Consider the following 24,937-nt stretch of genomic DNA (forward strand, 5'->3'; position numbering starts at 1 on the left):
CATCAAGCCCAGCATCCTGTGTCCAACAGTGGCCAATCCAGGCCTTAAGAACCTGGCAAGTACCCAAACTATTCCATGTTACCGTTGCTAGTAATAGCAGTAGCATCATCCTGAGAGGGCACTGCAACTTAAATTGGGTCAGAACACATTTGCACAAGCCCATGTACGAAATTCTCTCTGCAGAGAGAGTGTTCCCAACCCCCCCCCGGAGAGCTGCCAAGCCTCCGAGAACCCACCTTGCAGAAGGCCGCACCAGTGCAATTGGAACACGGCAGTCGAGGTGGCCACAGCTGGGCGGTGGTGGGATTGGCACTCGGATCCGTAGCCGGCCGGGGACTGACAGCTGGGCGGCGGTGGGTTTGGCACTCGGATCTGCAGGGGGCCCGGGACGGCGCTTTCGGGCTTCTTTGCAGCGCGCGGGCAGCGTCAGCGCCCAGCTGGAAGTCACGTGACGCCTGAGCCGAGGCGGAAGTGTCAGGCGCCGCGGGTCACGTGATCGCGTGGCAGGGATGGCGCCTGCGATGCTGCTGCTGCTGCTGTCGCTGTTGTCGCCGGGAGTGAGCGGGGCCTGCGGGTATAAGGTACCGGGGGGGGGGGGGGGGAACAGCGGGTACCGGGGGAGGAAGCGATCGGGGGAGGGCTGACGGCTCCGGGCTCCTCCGTGCTTTCCTCTCTCTCTCTCTCCCTCCCTCCCTCCCTCCCTTTGGCCCCTGCTGTGCCGGTTCTGGTTCTTGATCGCTGCCCCTGTCTGTGCCGATCTCTCTCTCTCTAGTCCTGCCCCGCCACCAAACCGGGCCTGCTGAACGTGCACCTGGTGCCCCACACTCACAACGATGTCGGCTGGCTGAAAACCGTGGACCAGTACTTCTATGGAGGTGAGCGGCTCCGGATCCACTTCACTTCGCTTTACACTCTCAGCCCTGCTGACTGGGATCGGGGGGGGAAGAGATATGATGTCCGCCTCTGCCAGTCCTGGCCTTGGTGACGGTAGAGACGGTGGGGGCGGCTTGGAGACAGCCTTGAATGAATGATCCTCACCTCCTCTCGCGTGGTAGGATCTGGGCAGCCCCCACCCACCCAGGCAAGGAAGGGACCGGAATAGAAACCTCACGGTCAGCAGGGAGGCCACCGACCAGTGCAGCCGCCTCGGACATGCAAAGAAGGCTGTAGCCTCTGGCTTTCTGAGGGAAACGAAATATTAAGGGAGATGAGTGATGTGTCTTTTCCCCTGACTGTATTGCTTCCCCACCCACACACTGTTGGCATCATGCCAGCTTGGAGCTGTGCAAACCTTCAGCGTTTCCAAATCCTCCCACACACCCTGTGAGATATAGACTGAGGTGTCCTGAGCAGAAGCTCCGGCAGGCATTTTCCACACAGGGTCTGGTGTATGCTCTTTGGGGTAGGGGGGGGTCCTTGCAGCTTTCCCCTGTGCTGCTGAGCACCTGTCCTCTCCCTGACTTTCTACTCACCGCCTCTGGTTGCTTTGAGCACTGTGCCTCACCTGCTCTTCCTATTCTGCCCTGCTCCCGTGGACAGCTCAGTCCAGCATCCAGCAGGCGGGGGTGCAGTACATCCTGGACTCCGTCATCCCTCAGCTCCTGGCAGACCCATCCAAGCGCTTTATCTACGTGGAGGTGGCCTTCTTCTACCGGTGGTGGAATCAGCAGTCGCAGGGCATGAGGCAGGCGGTGAAGCAGCTCGTCAACGATGGTGAGGGGACACGTCCAAGTGAGGCTGAGAGAGGGAGAGGCGGTACACCGGGGGCCTCTAAACTGACTCTCCTCCTCCTCAGGACGGCTGGAGTTCATCAACGGAGGCTGGTGCATGAATGACGAAGGGACCACACACTACAGTGCTATCATCGATCAGATGACCCTGGGCCTGCAGTTCCTGCAGGAAACCTTTGGGGACTGTGGCCGCCCGCGAGTGGCTTGGCATATTGACCCCTTTGGTCACTCCCGTGAGCAGGCTTCCCTTTTCGCTCAGGTAAGCCAGTGCTGTGAATGGCTGGGGGGGAGGGCATGACGGCACACGGGTGGAGCTTTTCAGTCTTTGTGAGCTGCTGGTAGGTGGCCTGGGGGGATGCAGAAGCAAGGAAGACTGCACGCGCCACCACAATGTGTGGGGTGCCGGCTGTGATCCTCTGGCATAATCCAGTTGTTCCTGGTATAGGACTGGAGATGCTGGGTGACATGACCTCCTGGCCCTGGCTGGTAGCCTAGTGGCTGAGCTCCCGAGACGGGAATCTGGTTTCTCTGCTATCTGCTTGCATGGGGGGGGGGGGGGGGACCGCCTTCTCGCATCCCTGTCACCCACCTGTTGCCCTCCACGGATTTGCCGGTGGTGTGAATAAGTCACGCTAAGACCGGAAGGAAGGCAGTGCTGGGCTGCGGGAGAGGCGGGAACTAGGGTGAGGCTCCTCCTGGTTTCGGATCATTCAGAGATCCTGTTCTCTTCTCTCTCCCTCCCTCCGCTTTCTCTGGTTAGATGGGTTTCGATGGTTATTTCTTTGGTCGCCTGGACTACCAGGACAAAGAGAACCGGCAGAAGCTGCGAGAGATGGAGTTCATCTGGCGGGCCAGTGCTAGCCTGCAGCCCCCAGCGGCCGATCTCTTCACCGGTGAGCACCGGGCGCTGGAGCAAAGGCTCTGGAAGACACCGAGCAACTGGGAGGTGCCGGGAGGGGGAGAAGAGTGGAGGGGATGCTGGGTGTAGGAGCAAAGGGGGGGCTGCAGGCCCCTGAGGCGCTGGAGGTGGGAGCAAAGGGTGTGAGCAGCTGGGAGACATGAGGTGGATGCTCAGCAGAGCTGTGAGTAAGGGGGGGGGGGGTGCTGGCGAGGCAGGGCTGGGTCTGCAGGAGACCTCTTTGCTGCTGGGCGCAGGGTGGTGTGAGAAAGCTGGTGACAGGCACCTGGGGACCATCGCCATGGTGGGTGGTGGCTTCAGATAGCGCATCCTCCACCAGCCCATCGGAGACCTTTCACCCTGGAAGTTATTGGGGGGGGGCTTTCCCGTCTAGGTGTGCTGCCGAATGGCTACAACCCCCCGGCCTCCCTGTGCTGGGACGGACTCTGCTCCGACGATCCCGTGATGGACGACACATCCCTGGAGGATTACAACGTGGACGCCGTGGTCTCCAGGTTCCTGGATGCTGCCTATTCCCAGGTGAACGGCGGGGGAAGGGAGCACACGGTGGGGGGGTTGGTGCAGGGGGAGGGCCATGGACAATGAGAGAATCAGACCTGTCCCTTCCCTCCCCCTCCCCTTTGCAGGCTCGATTTTACCGAACCGACCACATCATCATGACCATGGGCTCCGACTTTCACTATGAAAATGCTCAGCTGTGGTACAAGAACCTGGACAAACTCATCCACTACGTGAACCTGCAGGTACCAGCTCAGGGGGCGCGCTGTCCCACCTTCTCCCTTTTGGGGAGGAGCACCTACGACCTGGCCAGGACCAGCGCCGGGAGGGACAGGGGCTGGGGGGGGGAGGGGAGGGGAGTGCACACGTGGAAAGCCTCCGCGTGGTCTCAGCTGTGCTAGCGGCGGTTTCTTTTCCGGCTTTCTCTGCAGCAGTCCAATGGCAGTAACGTGAACGTCCTCTACTCCACGCCCAGCTGCTACCTGTCCCAGCTCCACCAGGCCAATCTCTCCTGGTAAGAGGCGGCGCCGGTAGCGGGTCTGGATGCAGCCAGGAAGGGAATGATGTTATTCGGGGGGGGGGGGGGGGGGGGGGGGAGAATGTGGCTGTGAAGTATTGAGGAAGAGAGAGGGTCTCTCCCTGTCCACGGTCCCCTGCTCTGCACACTCCTCCAGGGCTTCGCGTGAGAGAAGGTTGCGAGGCTGCGCCGGGTGCGAGGTCGCTGGGGATACGTTGCAGCTGCCCTGGGAGGAGGCAGCCTGGCGTTGCGGGGGCTGGATTAGCCCTAAGACGCAACCGCACAGTGTCGGCCTCTGACCCCCCTCCCTCCCTCCGCCTCCCAGGTCCCTGAAACGCCAGGACTTCTTCCCGTACGCGGACGGCGAGCACCAGTTCTGGACGGGATACTTCACCAGCCGGCCCGCCTTCAAGCGCTATGAGAGGAGGAGTAACAATTTCCTGCAGGTGAGGAGGCCCATTGCTTGCCCAGGGCAGGAAGAGGGAGTGGGGGGTTAACCGGAGGCTGGCATTTGCCCCCTCCCCCCCCGGAGCGGGCTGCCCAGGCTCACAGGAAGGGGTTGCTGAGAACCCTCGCTTGCCCAGGGTGGTGGGAAGGGGCCGGCGCTCATCACGGAGAAGTGGAGGGACGGGGGTGGTGTTGGGATCGGTGCTTGCTGCAGGTGTGGGGGGCAGAGAGCGGTTCCCTGAGGTCACAGGATGGTACTGAATATATAGATTATATATGTATACGCAGCTCCCCTCCCACTGCATGCAGCCAGCCCTGGCAGGGAGGCAGGTGTGGGGGGCAGAGAGCGGTTCCCTGAGGTCACAGGATGGTAGTGAATATATAGATTATATATGTATACGCAGCTCCCCTCCCACTGCATGCAGCCAGCCCTGGCAGGGGGGCAGGTGTGGGGGGCAGAGAGCGGTTCCCTGAGGTCACAGGATGGTACTGAATATATAGATTATATATGTATACGCAGCTCCCCTCCCACTGCATGCAGCCAGCCCTGGCAGGGAGGCAGGTGTGGGGGGCAGAGCGGTTCCCTGAGGTCACAGGATGGTAGTGAATATATAGATTATATATGTATACGCAGCTCCCCTCCCACTGCATGCAGCCAGCCCTGGCAGGGGGGCAGGTGTGGGGGGCAGAGCGGTTCCCTGAGGTCACAGGATGGTAAGTGAATATATAGATTATATATGTATACGCAGCTCCCCTCCCACTGCATGCAGCCAGCCCTGGCAGGGGGGCAGGTGTGGGGGGCAGAGAGCGGTTCCCTGAGGTCACAGGATGGTAGTGAATATATAGATTATATATGTATACGCAGCTCCCCTCCCACTGCATGCAGCCAGCCCTGGCAGGGAGGCAGGTGTGGGGGGCAGAGAGCGGTTCCCTGAGGTCACAGGATGGTAGTGAATATATAGATTATATATGTATACGCAGCTCCCCTCCCACTGCATGCAGCCAGCCCTGGCAGGGGGGCAGGTGTGGGGGGCAGAGCGGTTCCCTGAGGTCACAGGATGGTAGTAAATATATAGATTATATATGTATACACAGCTCCCCTCCCACTGCATGCAGCCAGCCCTGGCAGGGAGGCAGGTGTGGGGGGCAGAGAGCGGTTCCCTGAGGTCACAGGATGGTACTGAATATATAGATTATATATGTATACGCAGCTCCCTTCCACTGCATGCAGCCAGCCCTGGCAGGGGGGCAGGTGTGGGGGGCAGAGCGGTTCCCTGAGGTCACAGGATGGTAGTGAATATATAGATTATATATGTATACGCAGCTCCCTCCCACTGCATGCAGCCAGCCCTGGCAGGGGGGCAGGTGTGGGGGGCAGAGCGGTTCCCTGAGGTCACAGGATGGTAGTGAATATATAGATTATATATGTATACGCAGCTCCCTCCCACTGCATGCAGCCAGCCCTGGCAGGGGGGCAGGTGTGGGGGGCAGAGCGGTTCCCTGAGGTCACAGGATGGTAGTGAATATATAGATTATATATGTATACGCAGCTCCCCTCCCACTGCATGCAGCCAGCCCTGGCAGGGGGGCAGGTGTGGGGGGCAGAGAGCGGTTCCCTGAGGTCACAGGATGGTACTGAATATATAGATTATATATGTATACGCAGCTCCCCTCCCACTGCATGCAGCCAGCCCTGGCAGGGAGGCAGGTGTGGGGGGCAGAGCGGTTCCCTGAGGTCACAGGATGGTAGTAAATATATAGATTATATATGTATACGCAGCTCCCCTCCCACTGCATGCAGCCAGCCCTGGCAGGGGGGCAGGTGTGGGGGGCAGAGAGCGGTTCCCTGAGGTCACAGGATGGTACTGAATATATAGATTATATATGTATACGCAGCTCCCCTCCCACTGCATGCAGCCAGCCCTGGCAGGGGGGCAGGTGTGGGGGGCAGAGAGCGGTTCCCTGAGGTCACAGGATGGTAAGTGAATATATAGATTATATATGTATACGCAGCTCCCCTCCCACTGCATGCAGCCAGCCCTGGCAGGGGGGCAGGTGTGGGGGGCAGAGAGCGGTTCCCTGAGGTCACAGGATGGTAGTGAATATATAGATTATATATGTATACGCAGCTCCCTTCCACTGCATGCAGCCAGCCCTGGCAGGGGGGCAGGTGTGGGGGGCAGAGAGCGGTTCCCTGAGGTCACAGGATGGTAGTGAATATATAGATTATATATGTATACGCAGCTCCCCTCCCACTGCATGCAGCCAGCCCTGGCAGGGAGGCAGGTGTGGGGGGCAGAGCGGTTCCCTGAGGTCACAGGATGGTAGTGAATATATAGATTATATATGTATACGCAGCTCCCCTCCCACTGCATGCAGCCAGCCCTGGCAGGGGGGCAGGTGTGGGGGGCAGAGAGCGGTTCCCTGAGGTCACAGGATGGTAGTGAATATATAGATTATATATGTATACGCAGCTCCCCTCCCACTGCATGCAGCCAGCCCTGGCAGGGAGGCAGGTGTGGGGGGCAGAGAGCGGTTCCCTGAGGTCACAGGATGGTAGTGAATATATAGATTATATATGTATACGCAGCTCCCCTCCCACTGCATGCAGCCAGCCCTGGCAGGGGGGCAGGTGTGGGGGGCAGAGAGCGGTTTCCTGAGGTCACAGGATGGTACTGAATATATAGATTATATATGTATACGCAGCTCCCTTCCACTGCATGCAGCCAGCCCTGGCAGGGGGGCAGGTGTGGGGGGCAGAGAGCGGTTCCCTGAGGTCACAGGATGGTACTGAATATATAGATTATATATGTATACGCAGCTCCCCTCCCACTGCATGCAGCCAGCCCTGGCAGGGAGGCAGGTGTGGGGGGCAGAGAGCGGTTCCCTGAGGTCACAGGATGGTAAGTGAATATATAGATTATATATGTATACGCAGCTCCCCTCCCACTGCATGCAGCCAGCCCTGGGAGGGAGGCAGGTGTGGGGGGCAGAGAGTGGTTCCCTGAGGTCACAGGATGGTACTGAATATATAGATTATATATGTATACGCAGCTCCCCTCCCACTGCATGCAGCCAGCCCTGGCAGGGAGGCAGGTGTGGGGGGCAGAGAGCGGTTCCCTGAGGTCACAGGATGGTACTGAATATATAGATTATATATGTATACGCAGCTCCCCTCCCACTGCATGCAGCCAGCCCTGGGAGGGAGGCAGGTGTGGGGGGCAGAGCGGTTCCCTGAGGTCACAGGATGGTAGTAAATATATAGATTATATATGTATACGCAGCTCCCCTCCCACTGCATGCAGCCAGCCCTGGCAGGGGGGCAGGTGTGGGGGGCAGAGAGCGGTTCCCTGAGGTCACAGGATGGTACTGAATATATAGATTATATATGTATACGCAGCTCCCCTCCCACTGCATGCAGCCAGCCCTGGCAGGGGGGCAGGTGTGGGGGGCAGAGAGCGGTTCCCTGAGGTCACAGGATGGTAAGTGAATATATAGATTATATATGTATACGCAGCTCCCTCCCACTGCATGCAGCCAGCCCTGGCAGGGGGGCAGGTGTGGGGGGCAGAGCGGTTCCCTGAGGTCACAGGATGGTAGTGAATATATAGATTATATATGTATACGCAGCTCCCCTCCCACTGCATGCAGCCAGCCCTGGCAGGGAGGCAGGTGTGGGGGGCAGAGCGGTTCCCTGAGGTCACAGGATGGTACTGAATATATAGATTATATATGTATACGCAGCTCCCTCCCACTGCATGCAGCCAGCCCTGGCAGGGGGGCAGGTGTGGGGGGCAGAGCGGTTCCCTGAGGTCACAGGATGGTAAGTGAATATATAGATTATATATGTATACGCAGCTCCCCTCCCACTGCATGCAGCCAGCCCTGGCAGGGAGGCAGGTGTGGGGGGCAGAGCGGTTCCCTGAGGTCACAGGATGGTAGTGAATATATAGATTATATATGTATACGCAGCTCCCCTCCCACTGCATGCAGCCAGCCCTGGCAGGGGGGCAGGTGTGGGGGGCAGAGCGGTTCCCTGAGGTCACAGGATGGTAAGTGAATATATAGATTATATATGTATACGCAGCTCCCCTCCCACTGCATGCAGCCAGCCCTGGCAGGGAGGCAGGTGTGGGGGGCAGAGCGGTTCCCTGAGGTCACAGGATGGTACTGAATATATAGATTATATATGTATACGCAGCTCCCCTCCCACTGCATGCAGCCAGCCCTGGCAGGGGGGCAGGTGTGGGGGGCAGAGCGGTTCCCTGAGGTCACAGGATGGTAGTGAATATATAGATTATATATGTATACGCAGCTCCCCTCCCACTGCATGCAGCCAGCCCTGGCAGGGGGGCAGGTGTGGGGGGCAGAGCGGTTCCCTGAGGTCACAGGATGGTAAGTGAATATATAGATTATATATGTATACACAGCTCCCCTCCCACTGCATGCAGCCAGCCCTGGGAGGGAGGCAGGTGTGGGGGGCAGAGCGGTTCCCTGAGGTCACAGGATGGTACTGAATATATAGATTATATATGTATACGCAGCTCCCTCCCACTGCATGCAGCCAGCCCTGGGAGGGAGGCAGGTGTGGGGGGCAGAGCGGTTCCCTGAGGTCACAGGATGGTAAGTGAATATATAGATTATATATGTATACGCAGCTCCCCTCCCACTGCATGCAGCCAGCCCTGGCAGGGAGGCAGGTGTGGGGGGCAGAGAGCGGTTCCCTGAGGTCACAGGATGGTACTGAATATATAGATTATATATGTATACGCAGCTCCCCTCCCACTGCATGCAGCCAGCCCTGGGAGGGAGGCAGGTGTGGGGGGTAGAGCGGTTCCCTGAGGTCACAGGATGGTACTGAATATATAGATTATATATGTATACGCAGCTCCCCTTCCACTGCATGCAGCCAGCCCTGGCAGGGGGGCAGGTGTGGGGGGCAGAGAGCGGTTCCCTGAGGTCACAGGATGGTAAGTGAATATATAGATTATATATGTATACGCAGCTCCCCTCCCACTGCATGCAGCCAGCCCTGGCAGGGGGGCAGGTGTGGGGGGCAGAGAGCGGTTCCCTGAGGTCACAGGATGGTACTGAATATATAGATTATATATGTATACGCAGCTCCCCTCCCACTGCATGCAGCCAGCCCTGGCAGGGGGGCAGGTGTGGGGGGCAGAGAGCGGTTCCCTGAGGTCACAGGATGGTACTGAATATATAGATTATATATGTATACGCAGCTCCCCTCCCACTGCATGCAGCCAGCCCTGGCAGGGAGGCAGGTGTGGGGGGCAGAGCGGTTCCCTGAGGTCACAGGATGGTACTGAATATATAGATTATATATGTATACGCAGCTCCCCTCCCACTGCATGCAGCCAGCCCTGGCAGGGAGGCAGGTGTGGGGGGCAGAGCGGTTCCCTGAGGTCACAGGATGGTAAGTGAATATATAGATTATATATGTATACGCAGCTCCCCTCCCACTGCATGCAGCCAGCCCTGGCAGGGGGGCAGGTGTGGGGGGCAGAGAGCGGTTCCCTGAGGTCACAGGATGGTAAGTGAATATATAGATTATATATGTATACGCAGCTCCCCTCCCACTGCATGCAGCCAGCCCTGGCAGGGAGGCAGGTGTGGGGGGCAGAGAGCGGTTCCCTGAGGTCACAGGATGGTACTGAATATATAGATTATATATGTATACGCAGCTCCCTTCCCACTGCATGCAGCCAGCCCTGGCAGGGGGGCAGGTGTGGGGGGCAGAGAGCGGTTCCCTGAGGTCACAGGATGGTAGTGAATATATAGATTATATATGTATACGCAGCTCCCCTCCCACTGCATGCAGCCAGCCCTGGCAGGGGGGCAGGTGTGGGGGGCAGAGCGGTTCCCTGAGGTCACAGGATGGTAAGTGAATATATAGATTATATATGTATACACAGCTCCCCTCCCACTGCATGCAGCCAGCCCTGGGAGGGAGGCAGGTGTGGGGGGCAGAGCGGTTCCCTGAGGTCACAGGATGGTACTGAATATATAGATTATATATGTATACGCAGCTCCCTCCCACTGCATGCAGCCAGCCCTGGGAGGGAGGCAGGTGTGGGGGGCAGAGCGGTTCCCTGAGGTCACAGGATGGTAAGTGAATATATAGATTATATATGTATACGCAGCTCCCCTCCCACTGCATGCAGCCAGCCCTGGCAGGGAGGCAGGTGTGGGGGGCAGAGCGGTTCCCTGAGGTCACAGGATGGTAGTGAATATATAGATTATATATGTATACGCAGCTCCCCTCCCACTGCATGCAGCCAGCCCTGGCAGGGGGGCAGGTGTGGGGGGCAGAGAGCGGTTCCCTGAGGTCACAGGATGGTAGTGAATATATAGATTATATATGTATACGCAGCTCCCTTCCCACTGCATGCAGCCAGCCCTGGCAGGGAGGCAGGTGTGGGGGGCAGAGAGCGGTTCCCTGAGGTCACAGGATGGTACTGAATATATAGATTATATATGTATACGCAGCTCCCTTCCCACTGCATGCAGCCAGCCCTGGCAGGGGGGCAGGTGTGGGGGGCAGAGAGCGGTTCCCTGAGGTCACAGGATGGTAGTGAATATATAGATTATATATGTATACGCAGCTCCCTTCCCACTGCATGCAGCCAGCCCTGGCAGGGGGGCAGGTGTGGGGGGCAGAGCGGTTCCCTGAGGTCACAGGATGGTAGTGAATATATAGATTATATATGTATACGCAGCTCCCCTCCCACTGCATGCAGCCAGCCCTGGCAGGGAGGCAGGTGTGGGGGGCAGAGAGCGGTTCCCTGAGGTCACAGGATGGTACTGAATATATAGATTATATATGTATACGCAGCTCCCCTCCCACTGCATGCAGCCAGCCCTGGCAGGGGGGCAGGTGTGGGGGGCAGAGAGCGGTTCCCTGAGGTCACAGGATGGTAAGTGAATATATAGATTATATATGTATACGCAGCTCCCCTCCCACTGCATGCAGCCAGCCCTGGCAGGGGGGCAGGTGTGGGGGGCAGAGAGCGGTTCCCTGAGGTCACAGGATGGTACTGAATATATAGATTATATATGTATACGCAGCTCCCCTCCCACTGCATGCAGCCAGCCCTGGCAGGGAGGCAGGTGTGGGGGGCAGAGAGCGGTTCCCTGAGGTCACAGGATGGTAAGTGAATATATAGATTATATATGTATACGCAGCTCCCCTCCCACTGCATGCAGCCAGCCCTGGCAGGGAGGCAGGTGTGGGGGGCAGAGAGCGGTTCCCTGAGGTCACAGGATGGTACTGAATATATAGATTATATATGTATACGCAGCTCCCCTCCCACTGCATGCAGCCAGCCCTGGCAGGGGGGCAGGTGTGGGGGGGCAGAGCGGTTCCCTGAGGTCACAGGATGGTACTGAATATATAGATTATATATGTATACGCAGCTCCCCTCCCACTGCATGCAGCCAGCCCTGGCAGGGAGGCAGGTGTGGGGGGCAGAGCGGTTCCCTGAGGTCACAGGATGGTAGTGAATATATAGATTATATATGTATACGCAGCTCCCCTCCCACTGCATGCAGCCAGCCCTGGCAGGGAGGCAGGTGTGGGGGGCAGAGAGCGGTTCCCTGAGGTCACAGGATGGTACTGAATATATAGATTATATATGTATACGCAGCTCCCCTCCCACTGCATGCAGCCAGCCCTGGCAGGGGGGCAGGTGTGGGGGGCAGAGAGCGGTTCCCTGAGGTCACAGGATGGTACTGAATATATAGATTATATATGTATACGCAGCTCCCCTCCCACTGCATGCAGCCAGCCCTGGCAGGGGGGCAGGTGTGGGGGGCAGAGAGCGGTTCCCTGAGGTCACAGGATGGTAGTGAATATATAGATTATATATGTATACGCAGCTCCCTTCCACTGCATGCAGCCAGCCCTGGCAGGGGGGCAGGTGTGGGGGGCAGAGAGCGGTTCCCTGAGGTCACAGGATGGTAAGTGAATATATAGATTATATATGTATACGCAGCTCCCCTCCCACTGCATGCAGCCAGCCCTGGCAGGGAGGCAGGTGTGGGGGGCAGAGAGCGGTTCCCTGAGGTCACAGGATGGTAGTGAATATATAGATTATATATGTATACGCAGCTCCCCTCCCACTGCATGCAGCCAGCCCTGGCAGGGGGGCAGGTGTGGGGGGCAGAGAGCGGTTCCCTGAGGTCACAGGATGGTAAGTGAATATATAGATTATATATGTATACGCAGCTCCCCCTCCCACTGCATGCAGCCAGCCCTGGCAGGGAGGCAGGTGTGGGGGGGGCAGAGAGCGGTTCCCTGAGGTCACAGGATGGTAAGTGAATATATAGATTATATATGTATACGCAGCTCCCCTCCCACTGCATGCAGCCAGCCCTGGCAGGGAGGCAGGTGTGGGGGGCAGAGCGGTTCCCTGAGGTCACAGGATGGTACTGAATATATAGATTATATATGTATACGCAGCTCCCCTTCCACTGCATGCAGCCAGCCCTGGGAGGGAGGCAGGTGTGGGGGGCAGAGAGCGGTTCCCTGAGGTCACAGGATGGTACTGAATATATAGATTATATATGTATACGCAGCTCCCTCCCACTGCATGCAGCCAGCCCTGGCAGGGGGGCAGGTGTGGGGGGCAGAGAGCGGTTCCCTGAGGTCACAGGATGGTAGTGAATATATAGATTATATATGTATACGCAGCTCCCCTCCCACTGCATGCAGCCAGCCCTGGCAGGGAGGCAGGTGTGGGGGGCAGAGAGCGGTTCCCTGAGGTCACAGGATGGTAGTGAATATATAGATTATATATGTATACGCAGCTCCCCTCCCACTGCATGCAGCCAGCCCTGGCAGGGAGGCAGGTGTGGGGGGCAGAGAGCGGTTCCCTGAGGTCACAGGATGGTACTGAATATATAGATTATATATGTATACGCAGCTCCCCTCCCACTGCATGCAGCCAGCCCTGGGAGGGAGGCAGGTGTGGGGGGTAGAGCGGTTCCCTGAGGTCACAGGATGGTACTGAATATATAGATTATATATGTATACGCAGCTCCCCTTCCACTGCATGCAGCCAGCCCTGGGAGGGAGGCAGGTGTGGGGGGTAGAGCGGTTCCCTGAGGTCACAGGATGGTACTGAATATATAGATTATATATGTATACGCAGCTCCCCTCCCACTGCATGCAGCCAGCCCTGGCAGGGGGGCAGGTGTGGGGGGCAGAGAGCGGTTCCCTGAGGTCACAGGATGGTACTGAATATATAGATTATATATGTATACGCAGCTCCCCTCCCACTGCATGCAGCCAGCCCTGGCAGGGGGGCAGGTGTGGGGGGCAGAGAGCGGTTCCCTGAGGTCACAGGATGGTACTGAATATATAGATTATATATGTATACACAGCTCCCCTCCCACTGCATGCAGCCAGCCCTGGCAGGGAGGCAGGTGTGGGGGGCAGAGCGGTTCCCTGAGGTCACAGGATGGTACTGAATATATAGATTATATATGTATACGCAGCTCCCCTCCCACTGCATGCAGCCAGCCCTGGCAGGGGGGCAGGTGTGGGGGGCAGAGAGCGGTTCCCTGAGGTCACAGGATGGTAGTGAATATATAGATTATATATGTATATGCAGCTCCCTTCCACTGCATGCAGCCAGCCCTGGCAGGGAGGCAGGTGGGAGCCAGGGTAGTGCGACCTTTGTGGGAAGGTTGTAAGGATTCCCTGACAATTATTCTAGACAGCCCCGGGGCATGGTATTTTTCAGGCTTTTATGCTGGATGATCTCTCTCCTCTTCCTTGCTCAGGTGTGTAATCAGCTGGAGGTGCTGGCTGGCTCAGTGTCTCGGGAAGGACCTTATGGGAAGGGCGACAGTTCCTTGCTGAGTAAGACCTGTTCCTTCTCTCTCTCTTTGTCCTGCACTGGGGGGTGGTAGTCTCCCTTCTCTAGGGAGTCCATGGCCCAAGCTGCCCCACACTAAGGCTCAGCTGCCGTGGCGGGCATCCATTCCCCCCCCCCCCCCCCCCCGGTGCCCTCTGGTTCTCCTGTCTCCTGCTTTTTCTTACAGAGAGAGCAATGGCCGTGGCCCAGCACCACGACGCTGTTTCTGGCACGGAAAAGCAGCATGTGGCCAACGATTACAGCAAGCGCCTGGCTGCCGGTTGGGATGCCTGTCAGGTACATGTACTGTGGGGAGAGGGAGGCCTCTGCTGGTGGGACTACTCTGTTTGCCACAGTCGCATGTGTGACCGATGCTTCCTGTTTGCAGGTTTTAGTCAGCAATGCTTTGGCCAGCTTGATGGGCAGCAAGGAGGATTTCGTTTTCTGTAACAAGCTGAACATTAGTGTGTGTCCGCCAACAGAGATCTCCAGCAGGGTAAGAACCTGGAGCTTCCCTGATGCCCCCTCCCTATATCTCATCAGTGAGATCTCCAGCAGGGTAAGAACCTGGAGCTTCCCCGATGCCCCCTCCCTATATCTCATCAGTGAGATCTCCAGCAGGGTAAGAACCTGGAGCTCCCCCCGATGCCCCCTCCCTATATCTCATCAGTGAGATCTCCAGCAGGGTAAGAACCTGGAGCTTCCCCGATGCCCCCTCCCTATATCTCATCAGTGAGATCTCCAGCAGGGTAAGAACCTGGAGCTTCCCCGATGCCCCCTCCCTATATCTCATCAGTGAGATCTCCAGCAGGGTAAGAACCTGGAGCTTCCCCGATGCCCCCTCCCTATATCTCATCAGTGAGATCTCCAGCAGGGTAAGAACCTGGAGCTTCCCCGATGCCCCCTCCCTGTATCTCATCAGTGAGATCTCCAGCAGGGTAAGAACCTGGAGCTTCCCCGATGCCCCCTCCCTGTATCTCATCAGTGAGATCTCCAGCAGGGTAAGAACCTGGAGCTTCCCCGATGCCCCCTCCCTGTATCTCATCAGTGAGATCTCCAGCAGGGTAAGAACCTGGAGCTTCCCCGATGCCCCCTCCCTGTATCTCATCAGTGAGATCTCCAGCAGGGTAAGAACCTGGAGCTTCCCCGATGCCCCCTCCCTATATCTCATCAGTGAGATCTCCAGCAGGGTAAGAACCTGGAGCTTCCCCGATGCCCCCTTCCTATATCTCATCAGTGAATTCTTCAGCAGGGTAAGAACCTGGAGCTCCCCCGATGCCCCCTTCCACGTCTCTGTAATCATTGACAGTCTCCTTTCTGTGCAGTTCCAGGTGATCCTGTACAACCCCCTGGGGCGCAGCGTGTGCTGGAACGTCCGGCTTCCAGTCAGTGGAGTTGCCTACAATGTCACGGACCCCGGCGGGCAGATGGTGCCGAGCGAGGTACATCAATACTCCTTGTGCATGCACATCCCAGCTCTGGTTGCTGATGGGTCTCCCTCCTTCTGTAGTTGGGTTTCAGGTTTTATGACGTTTTCTAGGGTAACATGAAACGGGCTTTGATTCCCAGTTCAAGAAGTTTGGGGATTTTTCTCTCTCTGGGCCAGGTTGTTCCGGTGTCCAACTTCACCAGAGCAGTGAGGTGCGACCAGGGCAATGCCAGCGGCGAGCTGATCTTCCAAGCATCGGTGCCCGCACTCGGCTTTAGCATCTACTCTGCGGTCAACTTGCCCGGGGCCCCGCGGTGCTCCAGCCGGCTGCGGACGAGAAAGGAGCGGCGGGGGTCGCTTCAGATCCAGAACGAGGTAAGAGGCGCGGCGCCGGTATGGGAGAGCCGGCCCCGGCGCGGATATTAGTCCCTTGGGATCAGGGAAGGGACGGCGACGCGTGGGTAGAAGCCGCTGGAGTACCCCCCCCCCCGGGATCCACACGAAGTTCTCTCAGCTTCCTTGGGGCCTTCCTTTGCAGCACCTGCGCCTTGTGTTTGACCCGGTCACAGGGCTGCTGAGCCAGATCCAGAACCTGGAGAAGAGGATTAACTTGCCGGTCACCCAGAGCTTCCACTGGTAAGCGGGGGGGGGGGGGGGGGGGGGGGATCTTTAAGAGCCTCCGTACCAGACCTGGCAGCTGCTGCTGGTCAGGGAGCTTGCATTATACTGATTTTCCCTGCCTCTTTGCAGGTATAACGCCAGCCCAGGAAACTTTGAGAGCATACAGGCCTCAGGCGCTTACATCTTCCGACCCAACGGCTCGGAACCGTTCCCCATCGCTAAAGCTGTTCACACGCACCTGGTGCAGGTAGGCAGGGGTAGCCCCGGGTTCTGCTGCCAGCGGAGCCTCTTGACACCGCCGTTTGGGGTATGGAGAGGGTCCCCTTTCCCCCTTTCAGCTGCAGTGATGAAGCAGCTGTCTCGTGTGTGTGCTATAAGCGTTTGGAAGAGGGAGAATTGGGGGGGGGCTTTGCCTGAAGACGTGCAGGACCCCGTTCTGGCCAGGCAGGCCCCCTCCTCAGTGCCGTGCCTTGTGCCAGTTGTGGGAAGAAAGGCCGCCTGTGATCTGCAGCAACCCAGTCTGACCGCTGGGCCCTTGCAGGCGTGCATGGGGGGGGGGGGGGGGGTGACCCACTCGCCCTCAGCCCTCCTGTGTTTGCTGCGTCTGTCTCTGACCCCCCTCCCTCTACGTTGTGTCTCCCATTCCCAGAACAGACTGGTGCAGGAGGTTTATCAGAACTTCTCCCCCTGGTGCTCCCAGGTGGTTCGTCTGTACGCCGGGCAGACGTTTGCGGAGCTGGAGTGGACAGTGGGTCCCATCCCCATAAAGTGAGTGACGGAGAGGGCTCTGCTTGTGCTGGGGAGGCAGGGGTGGGTGGGTGTGTGGGCGAGAATAGAGGATGCCTGTCACACTGTGATGCACTAAGAGGTGGGCGGGAGGATGGACATAAGAGTTGATTTTTTTTTTCCCCCCTGTGTGGTCAGTGACAGCCAAGGGAAAGAAATAATCACCCGCTTTGAGACGCCACTGGAGACCAAGGGTTACTTCTACACAGATTCAAATGGCCGAGAGATCCTGGAGAGGAGGTAAAGAGAGAGCCGTGGGCGGGAGATCCTGGAGAGGAGGTAACGAGGGAGCCGTGGGCGGGAGATCCTGGAGAGGAGGTAACGAGGGAGCCGTGGGCGGGAGATCCTGGAGAGGAGGTAAGGAGGGAGCCGTGGGCGGAAGATCCTGGAGAGGAGGTAAGGAGGGAGCCGTGGGCGGAAGATCCTGGAGAGGGGGGGTAACGAGAGAGCCGTGGGCGGGAGATCCTGGAGAGGGGGGGGGGGTAACAAGGGAGCCGTGGGCGGGAGATCCTGGAGAGGAGATAACGAGGGAGCCGTGGGCGGAAGATCCTGGAGAGGGGGGGTAACGAGGGAGCCGTGGGCGGAAGATCCTGGAGAGGGGGGGTAACGAGGGAGCCGTGGGCGGAAGATCCTGGAGAGGGGGGGTAACGAGGGAGCCGTGGGCGGGAGATCCTGGAGAGGGGGGGTAACGAGGGAGCCGTGGGCGGGAGATCCTGGAGAGGAGGTAACGAGGGAGTCGTGGGCGGAAGATCCTGAAGAGGAGGTAACGAGGGAGCCGTGAGCGGGAGATCCATTGAGGGGAAGCATTACCCCTGCTGCTGAATGGGGGAGAAGTAGGAGTGAGGATTGGTTTCTGATCACGCCTTCCTGCTCTTTCAGGAGAAACAGCCGAGAAACTTGGGAACTGAATCAGACTGAGCCGGTCTCTGGAAATTATTACCCTGTCAACAGCCGCATTTACATTAAAGTACGGTCGAGCATCTCCCCCTGCCATGCATGGCTCCGGCTTTTACTGATGGGGGGGCAGGGAAGTTTGGAGCTGAGAACCCACCACACTCGTGTACCAGTTTCAATTTTCCCTTCCAGGATAACAAGGTGCAGCTGACGGTGCTGACAGACAGATCCCAGGGTGGCTCCAGCATTGCGGACGGCTCTCTGGAGCTGATGGTAGGATTCACTGCTTACGTTCTTGGGCAGGGGCAGCAGTGGCAGAAATGAAGCTCATGCCCCCCCCCCCTTCTTTTCCTTTTCACTCTCCCTAGTTGCATCGCCGACTGCTGTTTGACGATCATCGTGGGGTGGCTGAGCCGCTGTTGGAGTCCGGGGATGATGGAGAAGGCCTGGTGGTCAGAGGCAAGCACCTCCTGTTTCTGGAGAATACAGAGTCGTCGGCGGACCTGCACCGGCTCCAGGCTCAGCAGGAGTTCATGGCCATCCAGATGGTCTTGGCTCCCGGAGGGGGGGAACCGTGCAAGAAAAGGACTCCTCCGCGTAAGGAGGTATGTGTGATGGGTGCAGGTCCCAAGATCCCCCGCGTTTTGCCCGATTCTCACCCGTGCTGGGGATTCCAGTGTGAGCACCTGCAGTCACTAATGTGTCAGCTTATGAGAACAGAGCATGCAGTCATCTATCCTCCCCCGGTTTCGTCTGTTATTTTCCTACATAAACAGCATTCCTGTACATACCCAGATCAGTCCAGACAAGTGGGTTTATGCATCCCTACCAGCAGATGGAGGCAAAGGGTGACCACGAGGAGGGAGCGGATTCGGGAGTTCCCTGTACGGAGGGGGTAGGAGTCAAGAGATCCAGGATGCATCGTTCTGGCTCGCCCAAAAGACAGAGGATGGCATTGCCGGATCGGGATGGGGATCCCAATGGGTGACAGCTTCCTGATCCTGATTTGAATCAGGATGATCCGGCTCTCGAGGAGACTGTTTCGGAAGAGGATGATCCTTGAGTGGTCCGGCTATTTAAGAAAGAGGAACTGCAGCCTCATTTGTCAAGTGTTGGAGGAAGTGGGGATTAAACGTACTCAGGAGGAGTCCGATAATGAAGGTGTCAAGCCGGTCCTGGATGGACTACAGGGTTCGCCTACAACCTTTCCATTGCCTAAACTGATCAGGCGGGAGTGAGATTTCCTAGAGGCAGGCTTAAAGATCGGTAGGGCCATGGTGAAACTCTATCCCTGGATGGAGGAACATTTGAAGCACTTAGTAGATGCAGAAGTCTCAGCCATAACCAAGAAGCTCACGAAGCCAGTTGCGGGTTCGGCTGCGCTTAAGAATGTGCAGGACCGCAGGTTGAAGATTCAGTGGAAACCATGTTTGAGGCGTCTGCCTTAAGCTTTCGAGCCGCGGTGTGTGCCAGTATGATACAGCGGGCCTGTTTATGCTGGAGTCAGAAGGAGCAGGCACCTAGCGGGACGATCAGTTCCGTGCACTCGGCTCGGCTGCAAGCTGGAGTTGCTTATGTGGCTGCTGCACTGCACGGTGCATACCTCTGCCAGGAGTATGGTCTTGGCGGTTTCGACACACCGGCTTCTTTGGTTGCGCAATAGGTAGGTGGATTTGTTGTCCAAGGCCCAGCTGTGTAATCTCCCCTTTAAGGGACAGTTGCTGTTTGGGGAGGCGCTGAATCAGCCGATGAAATCCCTTGGGGAGTCCAAAGGAAACAGGTTGCCTGAGGCTAAGAAGAATTGTAAGAAGGTATTTCCACCCCGATCCCAGTTTCAGGATTCAAGGAGGTTTTGCCCCGGAAGAGGGGCCGCAACTTCGCGGCCGAAGCAATCGTCTGTTCATCAGCAGCTCTTCGGGTTGGCTCTGGGTCCGCAAACCTTCACAAAGGTGATAGTAGTTGTGGCAGCAGCCCTGAGACAGGAAGGGATTCTGGTACCTCTATAGCTGGACGATTGGCTTATTTGGGCAAAGACGTAGGAAGAGTGCGGATGGTCAGTGCAGTCCCTGCTGAACACCCTCAGCGTTCTGGAGTAGATGATCAATGTGACAGAGTGTCATCTGGTTCCATCCCAATCATTGGAGTATGTAGGGGGCCCTTTTCGATACCCATCAAGGCAGTGTGTTCCTGATGGCGGACGGGTTAAAGTTGCAAGCACAGGTGAAGCGGCTCTTGAGGTTGTCAGTGCTGAAGGTCTGGGACTACCTACAGGTACAGGGCTGCATGGCCTTGACGTTGGATTTGGTTCTGTGGGCCTTTGCTCACTTGCGTCCTTTACAAAGAGCGCTGTTGTCCAAGTGGAATCAGTTGTCAGAGGAATATCATCTGCCGTTGCCTCTGCAAGGAGAATCCAGATCCAGTCTTTCATGGTGGCTATTGAGGAGCAACATGGAGAAAGAAGGGGGCCTGGAACCCCCTCAAGCGCTGGGGAGCTGTGTGCCTGGGGTGGTCTGCCTAGGGTCTTTGGTCAATGGCGGAAGCGTCCTGGTCGATCAATCATCTGGAGACGAGGGCAGAGCCCTGGAGGCATTCTTGCCGGTGGTCAAGGGTCAGATAGTGCAAGTTTTAATTATGTTATTAACCCCATATATCTTAACCCAAGTTAATTCGACCTGTTCATTGTAAGACATTTACTTGTCATTGTTATTGTTGAGAATGTAAACCGAATTGATCAATAATTCTGTTATTGGAAAGTCGGTATAGAAAAATGCTAAATAAATAAAATACATAAATAAATAAGTGTTTTCGGACAATGCGAAGACAGTAGCAAACATCAATCGACAAGGAGGGACGAAGAGTTGCACTGTTGCTTGGGAGACTCAGCTACTGTTTGTGTGGGCAGAGAACATAAGAAATTGCCATACTGGGTCAGACCAAAGGTTCATCAAGCCCAACAGCGTCATCGCCGAGGGGATTGTGGCCTCACACGTTGCGGGAGTGGACAACGTGCAAGTGGATTTCCTCAATCGGCAACAGCTAGGATCCCAGAGGAATGGGAACTGTCCCCGAAAGCCTGGAATCACATTTGCTCCACGTGGGGTCTTCCTCAGTTGGATCTCATGGCAACACGAGCCAATGCATAGACAGCAAGATTCTTCAGTCAGCAAAGGGAGAGAGAGTCTATAGGACTCAATGCCTTGGTATTCCTGTGGCCAACCGGAATTCTGCTGTGTTTCCTCCGTGGCCATTCATCAGTCAACTGTTGAGGCGCATCCAGGGAGCGTGGTGCCAGAGTGGCCTCGTCGGCCATGGTTCACAGATTTGGTGTATCTGGCGATTGACAGACCTCTGTAGTTGGCTCTTCTGCAAGATCTGCTGTGGCAAGGACCCATATTTTCAGATCGGGAGGATCACTTTTGTCTCATAGCTTGGCTTTTGAAAGGTGGCAGTTGCGCCTGAAGGGATATTCGGAACCCTATGCTTCAGGCTAGCAGACCTTCTACATCTTTGGCATGTGGTAGGGTTTGGAAGGTTTTTGAGTCCTGGTGACTTTTACAGGATCTGGACCAGTTGGTGGGAGCTTCTCACATCTTGTCCTTTCTACAGAAGGCTTGTGCAAAGGCCTGGCTATAGTAACCTTTGCGTCCAGGTGTCTGCCTTGGATTATCTTTGGGGCAAGGTTTGAGGAAGGTCTTTGGCCGCTCATCCCTTTCTGAAGGGGATTAAACATTTGCAGCCTCCGGTTTGGAAGATGTGTCAAAATTGGAAGCTCAATTTGGTCTTGCGGGTCCTCTGTGGTGCATCCTCTGAGCCCCAAAGGTGGGTCTCGGGCAAGGATTTGACGTTGAAGACTGTTTTCTTGGTGGCTATTTGTCGGCCAGGTGGATTTCCGAGCTTCAGGCACTTTGTCTAGATCCTTTTCTGCGTATTGTGGAGGACAGGGTGACCTTACGTATGGTTCCCTCCTTTTTGCCGAAAGTGGTGTCTTCCTTTCATATGAATCAGACGGTGGAGCTGCCGGCCTTTACGGATTGGTCACCTGGGTCTCCTCAGGATACGGAAGTCCATCTCTTGAAGGTGTGTCGCACGCTGTTGCATTATTTGAAAGTCACTAATAGCTTTCGGAGGTCGGATCACCTGTTTGTGTTGCTCGGTGGAACAAAAAGAGGAGAGAGAGAGAGCCTCTAAGGCTACGACTTTCAGATGGCTGAAGGGGTCTATTTGTTCGGCCTTTTGTCCGTAAGGGTCGTGAAATTCCGACGGGTCTCCAGGCACAAGCAACTTCCTGGGTGCAGTGTCAGTTGGTGTCTCCTCAGGAGATAGGTAGGGCCGCGGTGTGGTCTCCATTATAGTTTCACCAAGCATTACCCTTTGGATGTTCAGGAGCAGGAGGATGCGTTCTGCATGGTCTTTCGGGGGTCCCCACCCGGTATAGGGGTGTTTGGTTACATCCCACTGGTCTGGACTGATCTGGGGTATTTTCAGGAAAGGAAAACCGATTCAAACCTGCTAAATTTTCGTTCCTGTAATACCCCAGACCCGTTCTTGCGGCTGAAAAGACTGAATTTCTGGTGAAGGATTGCCAGGGTACATCAGCTGCCTTTTATTTATTTTTTTTTAACCGTGAAAAAACAACAGGGAAAGGAGAGAGGTCGCAATTCCTTTTTTGTGAGTAAGCGGCTAGAAGGCCTTTACTTGGTATTATGTGGTTTGCCAGTTTAGGGGTTTCCTGTTTGCCCTAAGAAGAGGGGAATGGGGGTCTACCGTTTGGCTCGGGCGCAGGTCAGTACTGAGGGACTGCAGGTGGCACTCTCAGTTAAGTAGCAGTGCCTCAGAGTTTTGTTCTCTGTCTCCATCTGCTGGTGGGGATGAATAAACCCCACTTGTGGTATTGCAGGAATGGAAATTAGCAGGTAAGAACGCAATAAGTGTAGATTACGGAAGAGCACAGTATAATACACAAATGGTAAAAGCATCTAAAAAGCTAAGCTGGGCTACGTACAAATCAGAGGAAAATCTCTGAATTCTGCGAGCGAGGAGTCAGTGCAGGCAGGATCGATCCCATGGCCCCTTTTGCACTTCCCTTTCCTGTCCCTCTGTCTTGGTAAACTTCACGCAGGCTGGGCATAGCCTGCTCCTAGCACACTGCCCCCCCTTGGCCCTGGCTCCTCTGTCCTTACCTCTCGCCCTCATTGGTGGTAACGCATCATTACACGCTCTTCTGCTCCTCTCTCTGGTGCCTCTACCCTCCCCCCCCCCCACACCACCACCCCCGCGTCTGGCTTTTAGTTTAATTTCCTGGCATCGCCACGTTGCCCTTTCCGGTACAATTATAATTAAAAGATAAACTCACAGTAATCTGAAGTCTCCTAGCCCGTAGCCAGATGGACTCGGGACCCGTGGGTTGATATGTGCTCCCCTGCCAGCAGATGGGAGACGGAGAGTCAGGTTTCGGAGAGCCGACGTCACCCTAGATCCACCCCCTGCAGTGACCTCGGTATCTCTCCGACTCCCAGCAGACGCGGAGGTGGTGCTACCCCTATGGGAAATCAGAAAAGCATTTAAAAGTCATGTGGCGTGCCTGCATTTATTCGCAGCGTTTCAAAGCAGCAGGAAACCGGCTCCAATTACTGAGGCAGGAGGGAGCGGGAATAATTTCACAGCTTCAGAGACGGAGGCTGCCTTGGCATTAAGCATTTAACCCTTTTTGTGATCGAGCACAGATCGGGTTCCCCCATCCCTGCATTTTAACCCTTTAGGTACTCTTGTTTCTCTCTGGGCTGTGTGCGCTGTACAGTAAGGAGACGGGCGGAGAGGCTGGACTCTGATCCCGGCTGCCACGGTATCGAGAGTGGTGACCTGGAGGGGCGGGTGATGGTGGGTGGCGTTACCTGGCAGGTGCGAGTGTTGATAGCACAGGGGAAACGGGGGGGGGGGGGGGGGGGGGGAACACTGCATGGCGCATGCTCTAGCTCTCCCCTTCTTCTTCGGGACAGTTTTCGGCTCTGAAGGAGGATCTCCCACCCAACGTGCATCTGCTGACGCTGGCCCAGAGGGACGAGCAATCTGTCATTGTGCGGCTTGAGCACCAGTTTGCGAGCGCGGAGAGTGCCAAGTATTCACAGCCTGTCACCGTTAACCTGCAGGTAGGATCGCGAGTTCGTGTGCGAGTGTGTGTGCGAGAGTGTGTGCGAGTGCGAGTGTGTGTGCGAGTGCGCGATAGGCGGGAGGTTGTACGGAGGGGGGTGCACTGCTGCTGTACAGGGACATAGTGTGGGTTTTTGTTAGGGATGGGAGGTGGGCTCTTGCCTTGCACAGATTAAAGCAGTAAGCTGCAGGGGGGGTCAGCCCCAGCCTGCTTTTCAGGCTTCTCCACCCTAGCATGCACTGCTTCCACTGTTGCAGCAATCTCTCTCCGGCACAGTCACGGTGCGGAGCCTGAGACCCCCCCCCCCTTGCTCTACATCCAGCCTGCTGACCCCCGGCCATGTGCTGTGCCCTAACCTCCCTCCAGTCCCTACCCCTGCCGGAGCCAGCCTGGACTAGAGCAGAGGCTGAGGGTGAGGCTCTGCTCTGCATTACTTCCAGCCTCTCTCTCTCTCTCTTCCCTCCCTAGGATCACTTTTCCTCCTTCACATTCACTGCTATCGAGGAAATGAGCCTGGACTCAAACCAAAGGCGCGACTGCATGTCGCGGCTGCAGTGGACGCCAGCGCCTGGTGAGTGCCTCCCCCTTTGCCTGTCCTGTCTGCTTGGGGGGGGGGGGGGGGTGGGTGCCTTGCATCTTACAGCACCAGATTGGGCTGTGCCGGTTCTCTTTTTTAATTTTACTGTTTCCTGCGGCTACAGATGCAGCTGATCCCCAGCCCGATCCCACGGCCATCACCCTGGAGCCCATGCAGATCCGGACGTTCCTTGTGAGCCTGCGGCACCCGAAGTCCTCCTCGCACCACTGAGCGGGAGGGGGAGGCTCCGTCTTCTACCCCCCTCCCCCCGCCGAAGCCAGAATCCAGTTATCAAGATAAAAAAAAAAAAAAAAAAGAAAATCACCGTGGGGAGGGGGAGAGTCCTGAGCGTGGCAGCTTCAACGGGGCCTTTAAAGAGGCCAAAAGCCTGCGGGGAGAGCACAGGGACGCGGCTGGGGGATACGTCTGCCTCTTCCAGGTAAAACAGGCACAGGGGTCATAACCACAGGCAAGGACAGCGCCTTCCAACCAGTCT

At 56.6% G+C, this 24,937-nt stretch overlaps 1 protein-coding gene across 1 annotated transcript; it reads left to right on the forward strand.

Annotated features, from left to right (window-relative positions):
* The first annotated feature begins 460 nt into the window (after positions 1-460).
* On the forward strand, positions 461-24,780 carry MAN2B1 (mannosidase alpha class 2B member 1). Its single transcript, XM_029585105.1, has 24 exons — positions 461-581; positions 773-875; positions 1,540-1,713; positions 1,796-1,989; positions 2,491-2,623; positions 3,023-3,168; positions 3,276-3,392; positions 3,579-3,661; positions 3,990-4,110; positions 13,913-13,991; positions 14,174-14,283; positions 14,375-14,482; positions 15,312-15,428; positions 15,593-15,790; positions 15,954-16,051; positions 16,166-16,283; positions 16,686-16,804; positions 16,961-17,062; positions 17,702-17,789; positions 17,909-17,989; positions 18,085-18,321; positions 23,713-23,862; positions 24,333-24,435; positions 24,566-24,780. The coding sequence occupies exons 1-24, from the start codon at positions 510-512 to the stop codon at positions 24,670-24,672; spliced, it is 2,958 nt and encodes a 985-aa protein (XP_029440965.1). The 5' UTR covers positions 461-509; the 3' UTR covers positions 24,673-24,780.
* The last annotated feature ends 157 nt before the right edge of the window (positions 24,781-24,937 follow it).

This window comes from Rhinatrema bivittatum, chromosome 19 (assembly GCF_901001135.1).
Source record: "Rhinatrema bivittatum chromosome 19, aRhiBiv1.1, whole genome shotgun sequence".
Lineage (NCBI taxonomy): Eukaryota > Metazoa > Chordata > Amphibia > Gymnophiona > Rhinatrematidae > Rhinatrema > Rhinatrema bivittatum.